Source organism: Rhinatrema bivittatum, chromosome 9 (genome assembly GCF_901001135.1).
Source record: "Rhinatrema bivittatum chromosome 9, aRhiBiv1.1, whole genome shotgun sequence".
Classification (NCBI taxonomy): domain Eukaryota; kingdom Metazoa; phylum Chordata; class Amphibia; order Gymnophiona; family Rhinatrematidae; genus Rhinatrema; species Rhinatrema bivittatum.
In genome coordinates, this window is record NC_042623.1 from 60689276 (window position 1) to 60707322 (window position 18047).

At 44.2% G+C, this 18047-nt stretch overlaps 1 protein-coding gene across 1 annotated transcript in view; it reads left to right on the forward strand.

Moving 5' to 3' along the window:
* Positions 1-18047, forward strand: part of KIF21A (kinesin family member 21A) — a 443437-nt gene that overhangs the window by 135894 nt on the left and 289496 nt on the right. Inside the window, 2 exon segments of the mRNA XM_029617139.1 lie at positions 7121-7343; positions 7901-8083. Of these exon segments, the coding sequence (XP_029472999.1) occupies positions 7121-7343; positions 7901-8083 (406 nt within the window).

An 18047-nucleotide genomic window follows, 5' to 3' on the forward strand; every position in this document is an offset into this window, starting at 1 on the left:
TGTACTTTACTTATAGTCTATTAAAGTTGATATTTACTGAAATTCTCCATTGAGGGTTTTGCACATTTGCTGACATCTTTGGCCAACGTAACTTGCAGGTCCTGGTCTGGTTCATGACTCCCTGTGCTGGACCCTCTCCTGGGCGCCCGATGCAATAGGCAAATGAGCTGCCATGTTAAAAAGGACACGCTAGGGATAAATTGTGTGTCCCTAGCACGTCCATGGCATTGGGTTGCCCAGGAGATGTGGCTGTGCGCCGGTTAGGAAAATTGACAGTCAATGAGCCCACAGCCACTGGTTAGGAAAACGGCCACCTGTATATTAAGTGTCTGTTTTCCTAACCTGACCGCTGTCAAGAATTTTTTTTTCTTACTGCTGCCTGTGTTTCCTCCTGTTTGGTATCGGGACAGTACTAAGTAGGAGGAACCACAGAAAAGTAGTATTTTTGGCTTTTTTGATGGTGGCCAGGAGCATGTGAAGACCTAATGCTAGCTCTGGGGCTGGCGTTAAGTTTTGTGTTGGGCACACAGTGATTTTTTGCATTGGGGGTAATAGCTAATAGCCTAATCTACTTGGCATTTACATGTGATGAGTTGAGCGTTAGTAGCTACGCTTTGATTTGGACGCGCTAATCCCATTATTGCATCGGGAGTTATTCTAGCGCAGCCAAAACGTGTGGCAAGCTGTGTGCTAGGCTGAACGTGTACTGTATTGCATTGGCCTTAATATCTTGTTCACTTGTTAACATGTTTGGCTGACCTGCCTTGAAAAGCCTGGTTAGCATCATGAACTGTTGTGCTAGGCCTGGTGGTTCTTCAACAGTCTTCTTGACAATACTTTACAAAAGGAATCCAGTCCACTTTGACTTTCAGGGTCCAGGGATTTCAGAAGTCCCTTACTTTTACCCATTACTGTGTTCTGCTATAGGCTGTGTTCTCAAATAATGCCTCAGAGTTTTAGAAATTTATTAGCTGCAACATTGCACCCTTACATCCTAACAACTTAACAGGGCAAGTGGTTGGTCAGATTCCTTCTATCCTAATACTACACAATCACCACCTGTAATTAAAGGGCCAGAGATACCCTTCTATTTGGGCTCCATGGTGTTCTTCTATTTGCAAGGCAAAGAGAGGGACCTGAGGCAGTTGGGAGAGGGGCAGTCATACAAGTGATATGCTGATCTATTTCCTTTTAAAGGGAGTCAAGCTCTTCAATGGTTTTAGAATCACGTTATTTATTTGAAATTTTAGAAAGAACTAATTTATCATATTGTAATGCTGTATATGTATATATAATAGCTAAAAATAAGACCAAGTAATAGTCTAGTCCAGTGCTTCACCATATAACAGGTGTAGAGCTGAATGCGTTTCCCATTATTTTCTTTCAAAATATATGACTGACTTTTAGTGTTATAGGAAACAATGGTCCTCATAGTAGACATTAGTACTAGTTGCATCTCTAGTTATAAAGAATTGAATCTATATTAATGGTAAGTTTATGTGATAATTGAAAGGACCATGTTAGTTTGGACAACAAATATATTCTATGCCATAAAATAACTCTCATAGTTATTTAACAAATCTACGTCATTCATATAATTAACTCTGATAATACAGTAAGGACAATGTCTGTAGTACTTAGATATTGGTGCCTAGAGTTACCCCTTTAATTTTTGGGGGTAGGGAGGAGCCAAGGGTAGGTTTTTTTTTCTTCCCCCCTTTGACTGGTGCATGCTGGATGATTTAACTGTAATTGCTGGATTACACATCATATTAGTCTGAATAATCTGTGGACACAGCTGTAGACCTGTTATGAATGCCATCCCACATTTTTAGAACAGAATATGGTGATTCTGATTTTTGGTGGATTTCATTTTTTAAATCAATTTCTAGCACCTTGCCTGCAATAGTAAGGAAATCCAAGGCTAGAGTACTAATACTGCATTGTTGCTCTGGATGACATACCGTACTTGAGTACAAGGAGAATGGTTGAAACAGAGGAGATGAAACAAAAAGTCATTATAGTTATAGCTGCCATTTTTACTGTTAGGTTCAATAGGTACATTAGAAAGGATGGGAAAAGGATTGAGATGAGAGAGAACAAAGTGTGCTGAAGGAAAATACTTCTATGTTCATAGTGGTACAGTGTGCACAGTGAACCCAATTTTCAGTACTTTGAATAAGTCACAAATGCACGTGTAAGTCGACCCACGGAGTTTTATGCTAATGCAACTATAATTGGGGAAAGTTGCCCTGTGCCTGTATCACTGGGAGGCAAATGTATTTTCCAATCCATTCTCCTACTACCATATATGGAAATGAGCTCTGCCCCTCTCTTTCATTGTACTCTCCAGCTCTGCTACCCCCCCCCCTCTGAATTGTCGAATCCACTGTGTGCTACCACACTGTATACCTGAGCTCAGCATGCACACTCTTATTACCACATATCTTAATTCCACGCTTCCTCACTTCAGTATTTCCCTGTCCTTAGACAAGCTTTTACTACTAGTATTTATAAACTGTGTGGCAGGTGCTGTCCCATAATTACACATATGTTTCATTCACATATTTATAGTGCAGGAAAACATACTTTCTTTACTTATTATTTTAAAGTACGTGTTTATATTTGTGCACATAACCCAGAAAGGTATGGCATTTATTGTATAAATGTGCGTACGCTACTTCTAAAAGTACTTTAGTTTTGCAGTTCACTGTGGCCTCCCTTAGTGCATAACTCAGACTGCCCACCCAAAAACTGCAGACAAAAGATAAGTGTAATTTTACTTTTGCAACTCAATTAGCAGGTGTAAAAGCGTATGGACAAGTTTGGTAATGTATACGCGTAAACTGCTTACAGAATAGCGACTTGTATGTGTGCTTCTGAACCCTGACCCGAAACGCCCCAAACTGCTCTTTTTTTCTCCCTGTTAATGTTTAGGGGCAACAATGCAAGTATGCGTGTACCTTGCAATGTTTCCAAAATAGCATATATGCTCACATATGCCACTTACATGTGCACATGCCAACTTTTGCGCATGGAAACCTTTTGAAAATTCATCAAAGTATGCATATCTTTAAATTAAAAACAAAAACCCTAGAGAAGCTGAAATGCATACTGTTGATATTAACTGAGAAATATAGCCTTTTTGAAGAAAAGTGAAAGTTCAGTTTACTGGATAGGTGCCAGCTAGAAATAATGCAAACCCACAGATTGTTTGAGCATGCAAAGAATAGCGCAGTGTTAGAATTTTCATGCGAGTTTACAAATGAAGATTAGCTGGAAACCGGATGAAGGGCTTGGTGATGTCAGCTGTTTTCTAGTTACACCAGCACTGTCATTTAGTTTAATTTAAAGCACATTAAAGGAGGCGTATTACTTTTTTCATTTTTTTCTTTCCAGACATTCCTGAATGACTCGATGAACTTGTGTATCTTTTTTCTAACTCACTTATGTGCCTTTTTTTTTTTTTTTTTTCTTAAGTTCAAGCATTAATTTAGATACATTCTTGACTGGTATAAGTCCCACGAAAACAAAATGGCTAGAAAAAGCGATTTGACTGGGCTGTAACCGGTACAGTGTAGCAGGCAAGCGATTTACCCAGGTTAACTGGCTTTCTGAAAATTGCCTTCTCTCAATGTTGCTGACAGTATGCAAGCCATGGAACAACACAAAAACCTTTTGCCACATTGAGAGAAGGCAGTCCTGGGGGCGTGTTTATGTCGGGGAAGGGAAATAACGTGTTCGGATTGTATCGGTGGTTTGTTTTTTTGTAAACTGTTAGTTTATGAATTGTACATCGTCTTGAGCATTGGTATTGAAAGGGGGTTATATAAATCAAAGAAATGAATAAAATAATCAATTGTACGCATGTTATGTTCCCTGAAAAAAGTGCCTGCAGAAATAGCAGGTGCAAACCTCATGGATACAAGGCAAGTTTCAAAGTGAAAGTACACTTTTGTTCTAACTTTGAAAGTTGATGTGAAATCCTTAGGTTAAAATGCAAATACTCTGAACATCGCCCGCTTAATTATAGTAGAAAGTCCAGCTGATGGTAGTGGTTTTTCCATTTCAGAATGTATAGGCCCAGACGTGGTGGATCTTTATGGTAGAGCACCCTGGTTAGGGTGATGATAAATACTGAAATAGCAGTAACGATAACATCTGTGAATGAAGTGCAGTGCAGTAACCATGCAATTTTGGAATCCAATGGATTGCATGATTCGAAACAGCATGGTTTTTGCAAAGGTAAATCTTGTCAGACGAGTCTGATTAATTTCTTTGATTGGGTGACCAGAGAGTTGGGGATAGATCTAGATGTAGTGTACTTGGATTTCAGCAAGGCCTTTGACATGGTTCTGCTTAGAAGACATAAATAAATTGAGCACCCTTGTTATGGACCCTAGAGTGCGTAACTGGGTTAGAAACTGGTTGACTGGGAGGGAACAAAGGGTTAGTGGTAAACGGCATTTTCTATGAGGATGGAGGAGTTACTAGTGGTGTGTGCCTCAGGGATCGGTCCTTGGACCATTTCTTATCAACATTTTTGTGAGTGACATAATGGAAGGATTGTTAGGCAAAATGTGTCCTTTTGCCAATGGTACCAAAATCTTTAACAGGGTGGACAGCCAGAAAGGTGAGGAAAACATGAGATGGGATCTAGTGAAGTTCGAGGAATGGTCTAAGGTCTGGCAGTTATGATTTAATGCTAAAAAATGCAGAGTAATGGATTTAGGATGCAAAAACCTAAGGGTAAGTACAGTATTGGAGGTGAAATTGTTTCAAACACAAAGGAAAAGTTAGATCTGGGTGTGATTGCATCTGATGATCTTAAGGTGGCCAAACAGATGGATAAAGTGACAGTTAAAGCTAGAAAGATGCTTGGCTGCATAGGGAAGAGGAATGGTCAGCAGAAAAAGGGAGGTGAATGGTGCCCCTATATAGGACCCTGGTGAGACCTAACTTGTTCTATGTACAATTCTGGAGACCGCACCTTCAAAAGGATATAAACAGGATGGAGTCAGTGCAGAAGGTGGCTACTGAAATGGTCAGTGGTCTTCATTCTAAAGCATATGGGGATAGACTTAAAGATCTAAACATATGCACCATGGAAGAAAGGTGAGATAGGGGAAATATGATAGAAACCTTTGAGATATTTGAATTTCTGTATGCACAGAAGGTGAACCTCTTTCAACGGAAAAAGGAGGCTTTGGAGAAGGATCATGCGATGAGGTTGAAAGGGGGTAAATTCAGGAGTAATCTTAGGAAATATTTCTTTACAGACAGAGTAGTGGATGCATGGAACGGCCTCCCAGTGTAGGTGGTAGAAACAAAAACAGTATCTGAATTCAAAAAAGCATGAGAGAAACACAGGGAATTTCTAAGGAAGTGATGGGAATTATAATGTATATCTCCTTTCATGGACTTGGATGACAAAAAATTTGAAAATATCCCCCAAACATTCAGAGCACTAAAATATACTAGACATCATCAAATGAGGGAAATAACTTGCAGCATTTTCTGTTTTAGGGTGTATAGTACTGTACACCCAAACTGGATCATTTCAACTCTGCTGATTTATTTTTTTTCTTTTAAATTGCATAGTTGAGATGTTTCTTGCTAGTCAGATCATGCAAAGCATCAACTTATTGCTTTGTTGTCTTTCTTGCTTCCTCCTGGTTTCATTCTTGAGTCTCATGAATTTTCTGTCCTAAGGTATAACATTTATAATGTTTTTACATCTAAAATAACAACTGTGTTCAGTTTTCATTCTGTCCATCTCCTCTCCCTTTCTGAAGTCTCCTGGGTTTTCTTCTTCAGCTATTTCTGCTGTAATCATTTTTGACATGCATCAGTGAGGTACCTGAATGAGGTTCTGGTGAGGGTCAATACAGCAGCTCCATGATGTACTTAATCTAAGTGGGAGGAACTTTCTAAACTTTAAAAACTTATTTATAGTGCCGGAGAGCAGATAAGTTATCCAGGTTACCCAGATAACTTTATTTGGATATTTAGCAAAACGTAAGCAATCATGTGTTGTGCTGAATATAACAGGATAAAGTATATGCTATGTGGAGAGTCTTAGGTTTACGCAGTGGCATGACCTGGAAAACTTAGATGGATAGCTCTGAATATCGGCATTATTCCAGGAAAGTGAGGCCTGCCCCGGAGCATCTCCAATTTATCCGGATACGTTTTTTTTCTGGCTGAAATCTTACTCAGATAGATCGCTGTCAGTTGGAGCAGTGGGAAATTCAAATCTTGTGGTTTGTCTGGCTGAGTCCTGAATTTAGCTTGGCAACTGTTTGAATACGGATCTCTTAGGTGCCATATGAATTCTGCGTTTTCTCAATAGATACAGAATAGGATAAACCTTTTTAATACATCTGAACCCATCTATCCTATCTGGAATGAGATGAATATCAGTGAATAAAGTGGGATTCTCAAAACTATTTTTGTTTTAATTGCCAATTGATTTATCTATTTTTTAGCACGTTAAAAAATCACTAATTTATTCGGTTTGTCTGTTTATACATTATCTCCTGAAGTATTTAACCAACAGCAAAATCACAAATTAAGAATAGTTATATGTATATAAACCTAGAGGCAGAAATAATTTTTTGCCTAAATTGTGAGGGGGGGGGGGGGGAAGCACTCATACAAATTGCTCTGCAAATCTTTTTTTTAACATTTTTTTTGTGCTGTTATGGCTTCTTTATGACTAGCCTACACTTGAATCTTGGATGAAACTCCCACAGGGCATTATGCGCAACTTAGAAAAGGTGTTTTATAACTGATGTGTACTATTCTTGGAACAAATATTTCAAGGAACTGAGGAGCAAACAGCTCAACCTTATGTATACACTTAATTCTTCTGTTTGGAAAGATGATGCAGTTTGTGTCTTTTTTTTTTTTTTTTTTTGTATGCTGCTTAGATATGAAGTGCTGCTTTATTCATATGCAGGTCCAAAAGAGCATCAGAGTAGATTTTCTAGGCGTTCATGAAGTCCCTTTAGGGTTGACTAACAGAAGGCCCAGCTCACAACAGATCATTTTAGTGGGTAGTACAACTGTCATGGTATTGCAGACTAATTTTGTGCTCTAATCTGTCCTTTTCTTTCAGGATTCGACCTCAGTTAGCAAAAGAGAAGATTGAAGGTTGCCATATTTGCACATCTGTCACACCTGGTGAGCCACAGGTGGTGCTAGGAAAGGATAAGGCTTTTACTTTTGATTATGTCTTCGACATTGATTCACAGCAGGAAGATATTTACAGGAAATGCACAGAAAAACTGATAGAAGGCTGTTTCGAAGGCTATAATGCCACAGTTTTTGCATACGGACAGGTACACTTTAAAGTTTAATGTACTATATAAAACAGACAAGGAACAATAACCTATTAAGGTTTTTTTTTTTTGCTATATTATGGATTTAAAAATACATTTTTATAGTTTCAGTAAAATTCTAGCCAGGCATAGAATAAATTGGAAGCGATTACTGTGATTTTAAATATTTATAGGGTAACTTACTGTAATCACTCTGGTTGCTAGTGTGTCCATAATCAGTGCACCCAGTCAAATTTTGTTGTATTTATATTTGCTTATGAAGAAATATAAATAATTTTGAATAACTTGGTTCTCATATTTTGGTTTCTTGTGCAGTTTGCAGGTGTTTAGACATGTTCACAGTGCTTCATTTTTTATTTATTTTCAGAAGTACTTATTTTGTCTTGCTCTGGATGAAGCCACTTTAAGGAAACTATTTTGTGTAGGCTAATGAGTGTTCACTGTATGACGAATTGCTAATGCCCAATAGTGCTTTTTATATTTCCTACAGCACAAATTTAGATTTAACTCTTCTGAATGTGCACTGCTGTCTATTCATCTGTGTTTCTTGGATCCAGACAGGTGCTGGCAAAACATATACTATGGGAACCGGCTTTGATGTCAATATAAGCGAGGAGGAGCAGGGCATTATTCCACGTGCTGTGAGGCATCTTTTTAAATGTATTGAAGAGAAGAAGCAAGCTGCTATTAACCAGGGCCTGCCTCCCCCAGAGTTCAAAGTGAATTCTCAGTTCTTGGAGGTATGCTTTGTTTATAAGAGATCCATTTTATTCATTTAGAAATAAAGACCAACAACATTTTTTTGGACTAACTTAATGTATTTGTGGCTAATGTTAAGAGTTATACTCCTTTAATAATTGTAAAAAGAGCTAAGCAAGACATCTGAATATAAAAGTAAATTGTAGATTGGATTAAAACATCAGTATTTGTTTTAAAGGCAGTAGAAGCGCAGGAGTCAGCAACCCAGCCAGATTGTGGCAGGTGAAAGCAGACAGTTTGTCCTGCCCCCTCCCTGCTTCTCAGAGCCTGTCTATAAGAGATACTGGACTGGTCCTGATTCTGGTCTTGAGCTGAGTCAGCAGCACATGCTGCCCTTCGTAAGGCCATCCCCCTCTTCTAGGAATTGGGATTCCATGGTTGGCAGGTGCGCTCAGAAGACAGCCCAGATAGGAGGTGCAGTCTCAGAGCTTGCACTCCAACCTGTTTTAATGCCTCTTTTAGATCCACACAGAGCAGGAAGACAGGGGTAAAGAGACTGCAAAGTGACACACCTCTCCCCACCTGGGGTGTATAGATTTCTCTTGGCTAGAGAGGTATCATTGTTTTTGGCCTCAACTGAGGCAGTGAGAGAAGATGAGGGCTACAGCAGAGGCGGGGAAGGTGAGATAGGAGGAGAATAAAGATGCTGGTGGGGAGAGCAAGGACGGGTAGTGAGAGTGGTAGGGTGGAGTAGGAAAGGAGAATAGTGAGAGACTGCACCTGGGTGAGTTGAGGTGAAGTGTGGATCAGAATGGGATAGGGTATGAAAGAAGAAAGTACCAAGTTGGGGTGGCTGGTGTACACTTGCCATTTATTCCCACGTAACCTGCTCCTTTAAAGAAAAAAATCTTACTAAGGGGGAAAGGGTGGAAGCACATGGCAAGTGCATTTTCTCCCTGGTGAGTAGATCCCCAATGAATTTTCAAATCCCTGACTATACCACAATTTTTTTTTAATCATGGCATGGCTATTTAAGGTATAGTTTTAACCTTTCTATGTTTTTCTCCAAGGACAAGCAGGATGCTAGCCTGGTCCGGAACTTTGATCTCAAAGATTCTAAAACTTTCAAACATGCTCTACTGAGCATGTGCAGCTGTAGTTATCACCCTGCCCCCTAGGCAGAGTCCCTCAGTCTCCTTTTCCACGGAGCTGTGTGGTTGGAAGAGCCATGTGTCATGATATTTAGTTTTGCTCTCTCCTCACAGCTTTTGTAATTGATTTTTCCCATTGATAGCAGGGCTGAATTAGCCATGCTGTCATGAGAACTGCCAATCAGGGCCCGGGAGGCGGAGCTTAAGAAGCAGAGTGTAGATTTTTTCAGTCTCTGCAGCTGCACATGAGTTCCCGTGCAGGAAAGTAACAGATTCTCCTCAGTCTGATTTTTATGCTCGCGGGAGCGCACGCGGAGCTAAATTCTCCTTACACTTCTTGCTATTTTTTGAGAGAAATGTCAAAAAATCCCTTGGACTTTAAGCCGTGTCCCTGCGGTAAGGTCATGTCCATCACAGACGGACATGATCGTTGCTACCACTGTTTGGAACCGGATCACAATCAGTCGGATTGTGACTTTTGTGAATGTCCCCGTGAGCACGACGCCATAGTGCGTATAGGATGCTCGAACTCGCGATGGAAGACAGATCGTCGACGACTCATTCTTCGCCGGGGCCGGTGTCGCTGGCACCACCGCCGAAGGAGAGCATGTTCGTGGGACCCACAGACCTCCAGGACTGGAGGTAAGGACAAGCGGCCCAAGGAGCAGGAGGGAACCCAGGGATCTGGGTTGAACCCATCGGACAGACCGCGAGTCTCATTGTCTAAATTGACCTCAGATAAAAAGCGGGGCCCGACGATCTTCGGGGCATGTACGGGCTCACAAGGATCCAGAGGCGCCGAGGGGAGACTGCACGGCAGATAAAATCGTAACAATTCTCCATTCCTTTCCTAATAATTCCAAACATTCTGTTTGCTTTTTTGATCACTACCACCAACACTCAGCTTCCAAGGTTCTGTTCGATCCGACCGAGTCTAGCACGACTAGCTCAAGACGCATTCCTTATTCCATGGACGTCCAATCTTCTATATGCATTTCCACCGATTCCATTAATCACCAGGACAATTCAAAAGTGTATAGTAGACAACAGCCAACTGATCCTCATTGCCCCAGCTTGGCCCAGACAACCATGGTACAGTTATCTCTTAAGTCTGTCGATCGCAACCCCAATTCGATTACCGGCCCGTCCAGATCTTCTGCTTCAGGAAGGGGGAGTACTCATTCACCCACTCCATTCCTCCCTCCATCTGACTGCACAGAGATTGAGCGGACACTACTAACGACACAAGGGGTTTCTACAGTGGCACAGACAATACTTTTAGAATCCAGAAAGCCATCTACCAGAAGAAGCTACACCTTTAAATGGAAACGCTATTCCAACTGGTGTACGGATAACGGTATCCCACTGACCCGGTGAGCTGAGGGGGAAAACTTACCGGTGGGACGGTCCCTCTCCCTTTCCTCGGACAGATCAGAGACATCTCAATTCCTCTGTTTTGCTGCCTTAATTAGCCTGGCTGTCCCTGAAGGCTGAGTTAAAAAAAAAAAAAAAAAAAAAAAAAAAAAAAAAGTCAAGAGAGGAGGAGTTTATTTTTATCCGCGGCCGTTGCCTGCTCAGATTCTCCAGGGCCTCCGGAGGGGGTGGAGACTTCACCCGGCTGCTTCACGCGATCTTCGATGCCACGTGGGATAGTGTGTGCCGCTTGTGGAGAGCCAGGGACCTGGCTCTCCCGCGAAGGCCTCTGCTCCCAGTGTATTCCCGGGGGCGAGGGGCCTTCACGGCGCTCAAATTCGGCATTGGGGGGGGGGGCCATACAGGGCTCGCGTGGTCGGCAGTCAGCTGCGAGGCAGAGGCCTGACCCGCTCCCGATCAGCACGGGAGCAGCGGCCATCTTTCCTCCAGCAGAAGCAGATGCGGCTTTGTCTGAGGAGGGAGAGGATCTCCCTCATCTATCCCCGCTGGCCCTTAGTCCACAACGACCACGCGGCTTGCCTACTGACTCTATTCCTCCCCCGCCTGTGCCCCCGGGGGGGGGGGGCTCTTAAAGCGGCAGCATCCTTTTTCTTCTCAATTTGTATTACTTTTACATAAGCATACATGGAAGCTGAGACTGATTGGGAATTCCAGTCTCCTACCCAGGCTAAACTTTTTAGGGTTTCCACGGACCAGGGGAGGCCTGTACCTCGCACTGCTCGGCCGGATCTGGGGGAAGGGCTATTGGACCATCTTATGACTGTGGATCCGGGGATTCAGGATCCCTCCACCCAGGTTGGTGGTGATGAGGTGGAAAATGCCACCCCGGTGGAGGGGGATGATCCGCAGGTGCTCCGCTTGTTCTGCAGAGAGGAACTGGATCCGTTAATCTCTCACGTACTTCAGGAACTGGAGATTCCCATCCCACAAGAGGTGCCGGATACTTCTCCAGGGGTTTCGGTTTTGGCGGGACTTCAGGCTCCACCCCTAACCTTACCTTTCCATCTGAAGCTTTTCCAGCTCATGACCTGTGAATGGGAGACCCCTGAGGCCTCCTTGAGAGTTAGCAGGGCCATGGAAAAACTTTACCCACTTCCCAATGAATCACTCTACCTACTTAAGATTCCCAAGGTAGATTTGGCAGTCACGGCCATAGCAAAGCACACTACTATCCCTTGGACGGGGGCACAGCACTCAAAGATCTTCAGGATAGGAAGCTGGAAGTGTTGCTTAAGCGGATTTTTGAAGTGTCTGCCTTGGGGGTGCGGGCCGCAGTATATAGCAGCCTTATGCAAAGGGCTACTCTCCGTTGGGTTCAACAAATGTTCACGGTCCAGGACCTCCTCCGGGGGAAGTCGAGCAGGCAAACCGAATGGAATTGGTGGTAGCCTATATGGCTGATGCTTTGTATGATCTCCTTCGTACTTTGGCACACACTATGTCCTCGGCGGTGTCTGCCAGGCGACTTCTATGGCTCCGTAACTGGTCGGCGGATGCCTCTTCCAAGTCTCAGCTGGGTTCCTTTCCTTTTAGGGGACAATTGTTGTTTGGAGACGAGCTTGAGCAATTTATAAAGGCCTTGGCAGACAACAAGGTTTACAAGCTGCCGGAAGACAAACCCAGGTCGGCCTGCTCACCCGGTGCCTACAGGGGCTGTTTTCGAGGGCAGCGCCGTTTCCGGTCAGGTAGGGGTTCCTCATCTTATAATCCTAGACAGTCTGCTATCTGAGCACAATCATGGGCGAATTCCTTTCGGGGCAGACAACCTCAGCGTTCTGGAGCCACCCATACCTTTGACCACAACAATAAATCTCCCCAATGAAGGGGCACCGGCCCATTCCTCAGTTCCAAGGATCGGGGGTTGACTCTCACGATTTCAAGAGGAATGGGTCAAGATTACCTCAGACCAGTGGGTTCTAGATATTATAAGTCGCGGTTACGCTTTGGATTTTGTGCGACCCCTGCGGGATCTCTTCCTACAATCACCCTGCGGGCCCCCGCAGAAGCTAGAAGTTGTCCTCCAAACGTTGTCCCGGTTGAAGGCTCTCGGGGCCATTGTTTCAGTTCCCGAAGACGAACGCCGGACCGGCTGCTACTCCATTTATTTCATAGTACCCAAAAAGGAGGGCTCCTTCGGCAAATCTTGGACCTCAAGCAGGTCAACAGGGCATTGCGAGTGCCTGTTGTTTCGCATGGAGACGTTGAGATCGGTCATTGCGGCAGTCCACAAAGGCAAATTTTTGGCTTCTTTGGATTTATTTATTTATTTATTTATTTTATAACTTTTATATACCGGCATTCGTAAAAAAAAAACATCATGTCGGTTTACATGTAACTGAGAAAGGAAATTACAATGATAGGTGGAGGAAAGATAGATAGTTAAGAGATAAGTTAACTTTACTGTGGTGCCAACATGCGTCACAGTTAAACGAGATTACATGTAATAAACAATATTAGACAAAATTAGACATATACTAAATATAATAAACCATATAATAAACCATATTAGACATGTTAGACATATTAGACAGTATATATACATATAATAAACCATATTAGACAAAATTAGACAGTATTAGACAAAGTTAGACAGAAATTAATTATGTACAAGGGGAGGTGGTGCGAGGGGGTGGGGGGTGAAGCGCAGTGGGGAGGTGGGGGAGGAGGGGTTGAGGGAGGCGAGGGTGGCAGGGGAAGCTTACCTCCACATAGGAATCCAAGCACACCATCAGAGGTTTCTGCGGTTCATGATCATGGGACAACATTACCAGTTTTGCGCCCTGCCTTTCGGGCTCACAACAGCTCCCCGCGTATTCACCAAAGTAATGGTGGGTAGTGGAAGCGAGCCTTCGGCGGGAAGGGATCTTGGTCCATCCCTACCTGGTCGATTGGCTTATACGAGCAAAGTCGGAGATCCTTTGCAGGGAAGCGGTTCGTACAGCATTGCGTCGACTACGGTCCCTAGGTTGGGTGGTCAATTGTGCAAAGAACCAGCTGGTGTGGACCTGGAGAATCCTCAATGGATAATTGTGATGAACGATGCCAGCCTATCTGGTTGGGGGGCGGTTTGTCAATCACGGTCAGCACAGGGTCTTTGGACACAGTCACAGATCAAGTGGTCTATCAATCGACTAAAGACCAGGGCGGTTCGTCTGGCGCTGCAACAATTTCTACCCCTGGTCTGCCAACGGGCAGTACGGATTCTGTCCGACAATGCGACCACTGTGGCCTACATAAACCGTCAAGGGGGTACAAGAAGTCGCCCCCTGGCCAACAAAGCGGACATGTTAATGACCTGGGCAGAACGCAATCTGGCCCGCATTGCTGCGTCTCACATAGCCGGGGTCGACAACATTCAGGCGGACTTCCTCAGTCGACAGCGGCTAGATCCCGGAGAATGGGAGCTATCCGAGGAAGCGATGCGACTAATTTCGAGACTGTGGGGGACACCCCGTCTAGACTTAATGGTGACGCGGCTGAGCGCCAAGGCGCCCCATTTCTTCAGTCGCAGAAGGGATCACGGATCAGAAGGGGTGGACACCCTGGTACGTCCTTGGCCGTCCCACATTCTCCTTTACGTTTTTCCTCCTTGGCCTTTGGTAGGAAAGGTATTGAGGTGCATAGAATCTCATCAAGGACCGGTGATTCTAGTGGCTCCGGAGTGGCCGCAAATACCATGGTTCGCGGATCTGGTCAATCTAGCGGTGGACGGTTCTTTGCGCCTCAGTCACCTACCGAACCTGCTATAGCAGGGTCCGGTATTTTTCGATCAGGCAGACCACTTCTGTCTAGCGGCTTGGCTTATGAGAGGAGACAGTTAAGAAAGAAGGACTACTCGGAAGCATTTATTACCACCCTCCTACGGGCAAGAAAAACTTCTACATCTATTACCTACATTTGAATATGGAGGGTGTTTGGTTCTTGGTGCCGTGGGTTGACTTTGACCCCGCAGCAAGCCACTATTGGTCATATACTTGCCTTTTTGCAGGACGGTTTAAGGAAGGGATTGGCGTACAGTTCTCTCAAAGTGCAGGTGGCAGCCCTGGGCTGCTTTCGTGATAAGGTTAATGGTACTTCCATCGCTGCTTACCCGGATGTGGCACGGTTCCTGAAAGGGTTCAAGCATTTGAAGCCTCCAGTGCGCGCGGTATGTCCCTCCTGGAGTTTAAATTTGGTTCTCCATAGCCTTTGCGAGTCCCCCTTTGAGCCTTTGAAGCGGGCTATATTGAAGGATTTAACACTTAAAACAGTTTTCCTCCTGGCTATCTGTTTGGCTAGACGAGTTTCGGAGCTTCAAGCCTTGTCATGTCGAGAGCCTTTTCTTCGTATTTCTGATACAGGGATTTCTTTTCGGACAGTGCCCTCATTCCTTCCGAAGGTAGTCTCAGCATTTCATGTCAACCAGTCAGTCGAGTTGTCAGCATTCTCTGTTGAGGATAAGGAGCTGAGGAGGTTGGATGTCCGTAGAGTCCTTTTGCAGTACCTAGAGGTTACTAATCCGTTCAGATTGTCGGATCATCTTTTTTGTGTTGTGGAGTGGTCCTAAGAAAGGGACTAAGGCTTCTAAGGCTAGTATTGCCCACTGGTTGAAAGACGCTATTGCTTCTGCTTATATAAGTCACGGGCGCCCAGTACCAGAGGTATTAAGGCGCATTCTCTTCGGTCGCAAGCAGCGTCATGGGCAGCAAGCCAATGTGTTTCACCCCAAGAGATTTGTCGGGCGGCCACTTGGAAATCCTTGCACACGTTTGCGAGGATTTCCAAGTGGTGGATTCCGAAGGTGGATTCCTTTGGCAGCAGTGTGCTTCGAGCTGGACTCTCCAGGCCCTACCCCTTTTAGGCAGCTTGGGTACATCCCAGCAGTCTGGACTGATCCTGGTACGTACAGGGAAAGGAAAATTAGTTCTTACCTGTTAATTTTCGTTCCTGTAGTACCAAGGATCAGTCCAGACGCCCGCCCATGGGCAGGAGAGTCTGTACAGCAGTTTGTATTTCTCTTGGCAGATTATTTCACAGGCTACGCATCTACGCGACATAGTCATTGTTGGTTTGAAACATGTCAAACCATGTCAAGACATTTAGTGTTTGGCTTCATCTAGTCATTGGTTGATGAATTTACACTCAATAAAATAAAAAACAATAACTTAACATAGATATAAGAACAACCGTTCATTCTACTTTGATATTGATTATACTGAGGGATGGGTGCTTTTCAGCTTTTCTCTGACTCATCTGCTGGAAGGGAGGCATAACCCAGCAGTCTGGACTGATCCTTGGTACTACAGGAACGAAAATTAACAGGTAAGAACTAATTTTCCTTTTGTGGGGAAGCCACTGGGGCTTTATCGCTTGCAGGTTTATTGCCGAACTGGGCTTCAAAATCTTTTGAATCTGTGCATCTCCTTGTAGGCTGGCACCAAGGGACAGCAGCGACAGTCATTAGACCATTTTTGCTGGGGTCCCTCTGTTAATTTCTGTGGTGGCCTACCCCATTTGAGGATGACTGCAAGTGAAAATTTGGTCACTTCTGAACCTCAATGATCCTGGAGATTTGGAAGGTTTTTCGGGATTGGGAATCCCCGATTCTTGTTGCTTTCCTGTCTCTTCAGGAAGGGGAGATATGACTGAGTTTCCAGCGTGACCCTTATGGGTTGCCCCCGGACACATGGTTGTCCACCCTACAGGGGGTGGCCCACATTCTCCTTTTCCCAGAGAAGGGATGTTACTCTTCTGTCAGTCACTCTATGTTCCTTGCGGTAGTGCTCTTCTTAGGTTGTCCGAAGACACAGCAGGTCTATTTTGCAAGGGAGCCATTCCAGATTCAGTCTCCCTGCCTTACTAGGAGTCTCCTCTTTGTGTTAGCTCCCTGATGAAGATTAGGAATTTCTCCCGTCTGGGAGTCACCTTTGATACCTGATGAGCTCAATGGGCGTTTTTTTGGAGGACCACTATTGCCAGTCATTTTTGCCTGCAGGTCCCTACCTCAGTGAGGAGGGTTATAGTCCATGTAATTGGCAAGTACACCTTTCGACTTCTCGCCATATCCATGCATAGAGGTGTTACTCTTTGGTTGTTGTGGCTTGCAAGCTATACTGCTCCAGTTTAGGGATAACCTTGTTTGCGGACCCGAGAGTCCAGGTTCATGCAATGGTGGTTCCATTTATTGGACCACACACTTCCTTGGTGGAAGTATATGTAATCATGGCTGAGGTATTAATACCTAAACCAGGTTGGTGGGCAGTCTGTTCTGATATTACACTGCCCTGCCCTGGTACTGTTAGGGTTTCCAGGCTGGTGAAGAAATCTTGTTCGACAAAGGTTTGCACTTGCGGCAACCCGGCTTCTTGTCTTTTAGTGGAGTGTTTCTGGATTTCTTCCCTGGGGTATTCACTCTCAGTTTCAGCTGTTCCAAGTAGGCTGAGAGCTCTGTCTCGGGGGGTAATTCCCTTCTGGAATCAACAGTGAGTTATTCGCTTGGGGTTAAGATATACAACCTAGAGACTTGTTCTTACCCCTTCACTCCAGTGGTCTGCCTCCTTGCATTCTTTGCTCTTTCCGACTTCCAGCTGGAATGTCGAGGGGAAAGGAGGAAAGGCTAGGGTAGTCATGGTATATCTTAGTGTATACCTGCAGGGAACGATACATCACTTTTTCCCTATTTTTTCATCAAGTTCTGGCCAGTACTGCCTTTTAGCTTTTCTCACTTCACTGGGTGGTAAAAATGCCTTCCTGCTCACTTGGACTACCTTGCCCTTGACAGGGTGCAGTGAGGGTGAACTTCAGGCCTGACTTATTTTCCTGCTTGGAGGTTTGGGCTAGCGATCCCATTCAGGGATTGCATTTCATTCCCGGAAACTCTGGATGCTGGCTTTGTGGTCAAATGTATCTGGTACTTTGGCATGTAGGGTCATTACAGACCATGCCGTTGTTGCTGATTATTCTTCCAAGCGTTGCTTGGGGTTTTCTGTCCATTGTGGCTATTAGCTAGACATGGGGCACACTTCTGCAGATGCATTCTGTCCTTCAGATGCCAGTGGACGGCAGATTCTTTCTGGGGAACTCTCAAGCCCCAGTTGGTTTTTCAGTTGTCTTGTAACACCGAAGGAAATTATATGCAGTTTTCATCTAAGAGTTCTTCTCTTGTTTCCATTTCTAGAATTTTCCCGTATCCAGGAGATTCTAGATCTACTGTCGTCAGTTTACTGATACAAACCCTACTTGTAATGTTTTCCATGATGTGAAGTATGTGTTACTTGCTGGCACTTGCATCACTCCCCTGCCTTAGGCGCCTCTGCTATATATTGGGGTTTTTTGTCATCTTTTCCATGGTTTTCTTTTTGTAGAACCCAACTCCTTTTCTGCCTAGACCTCTTTTTTTCAGTTGGCTGCCTCACAGGCAAAAGGGAGAGAGGTGGTGCTT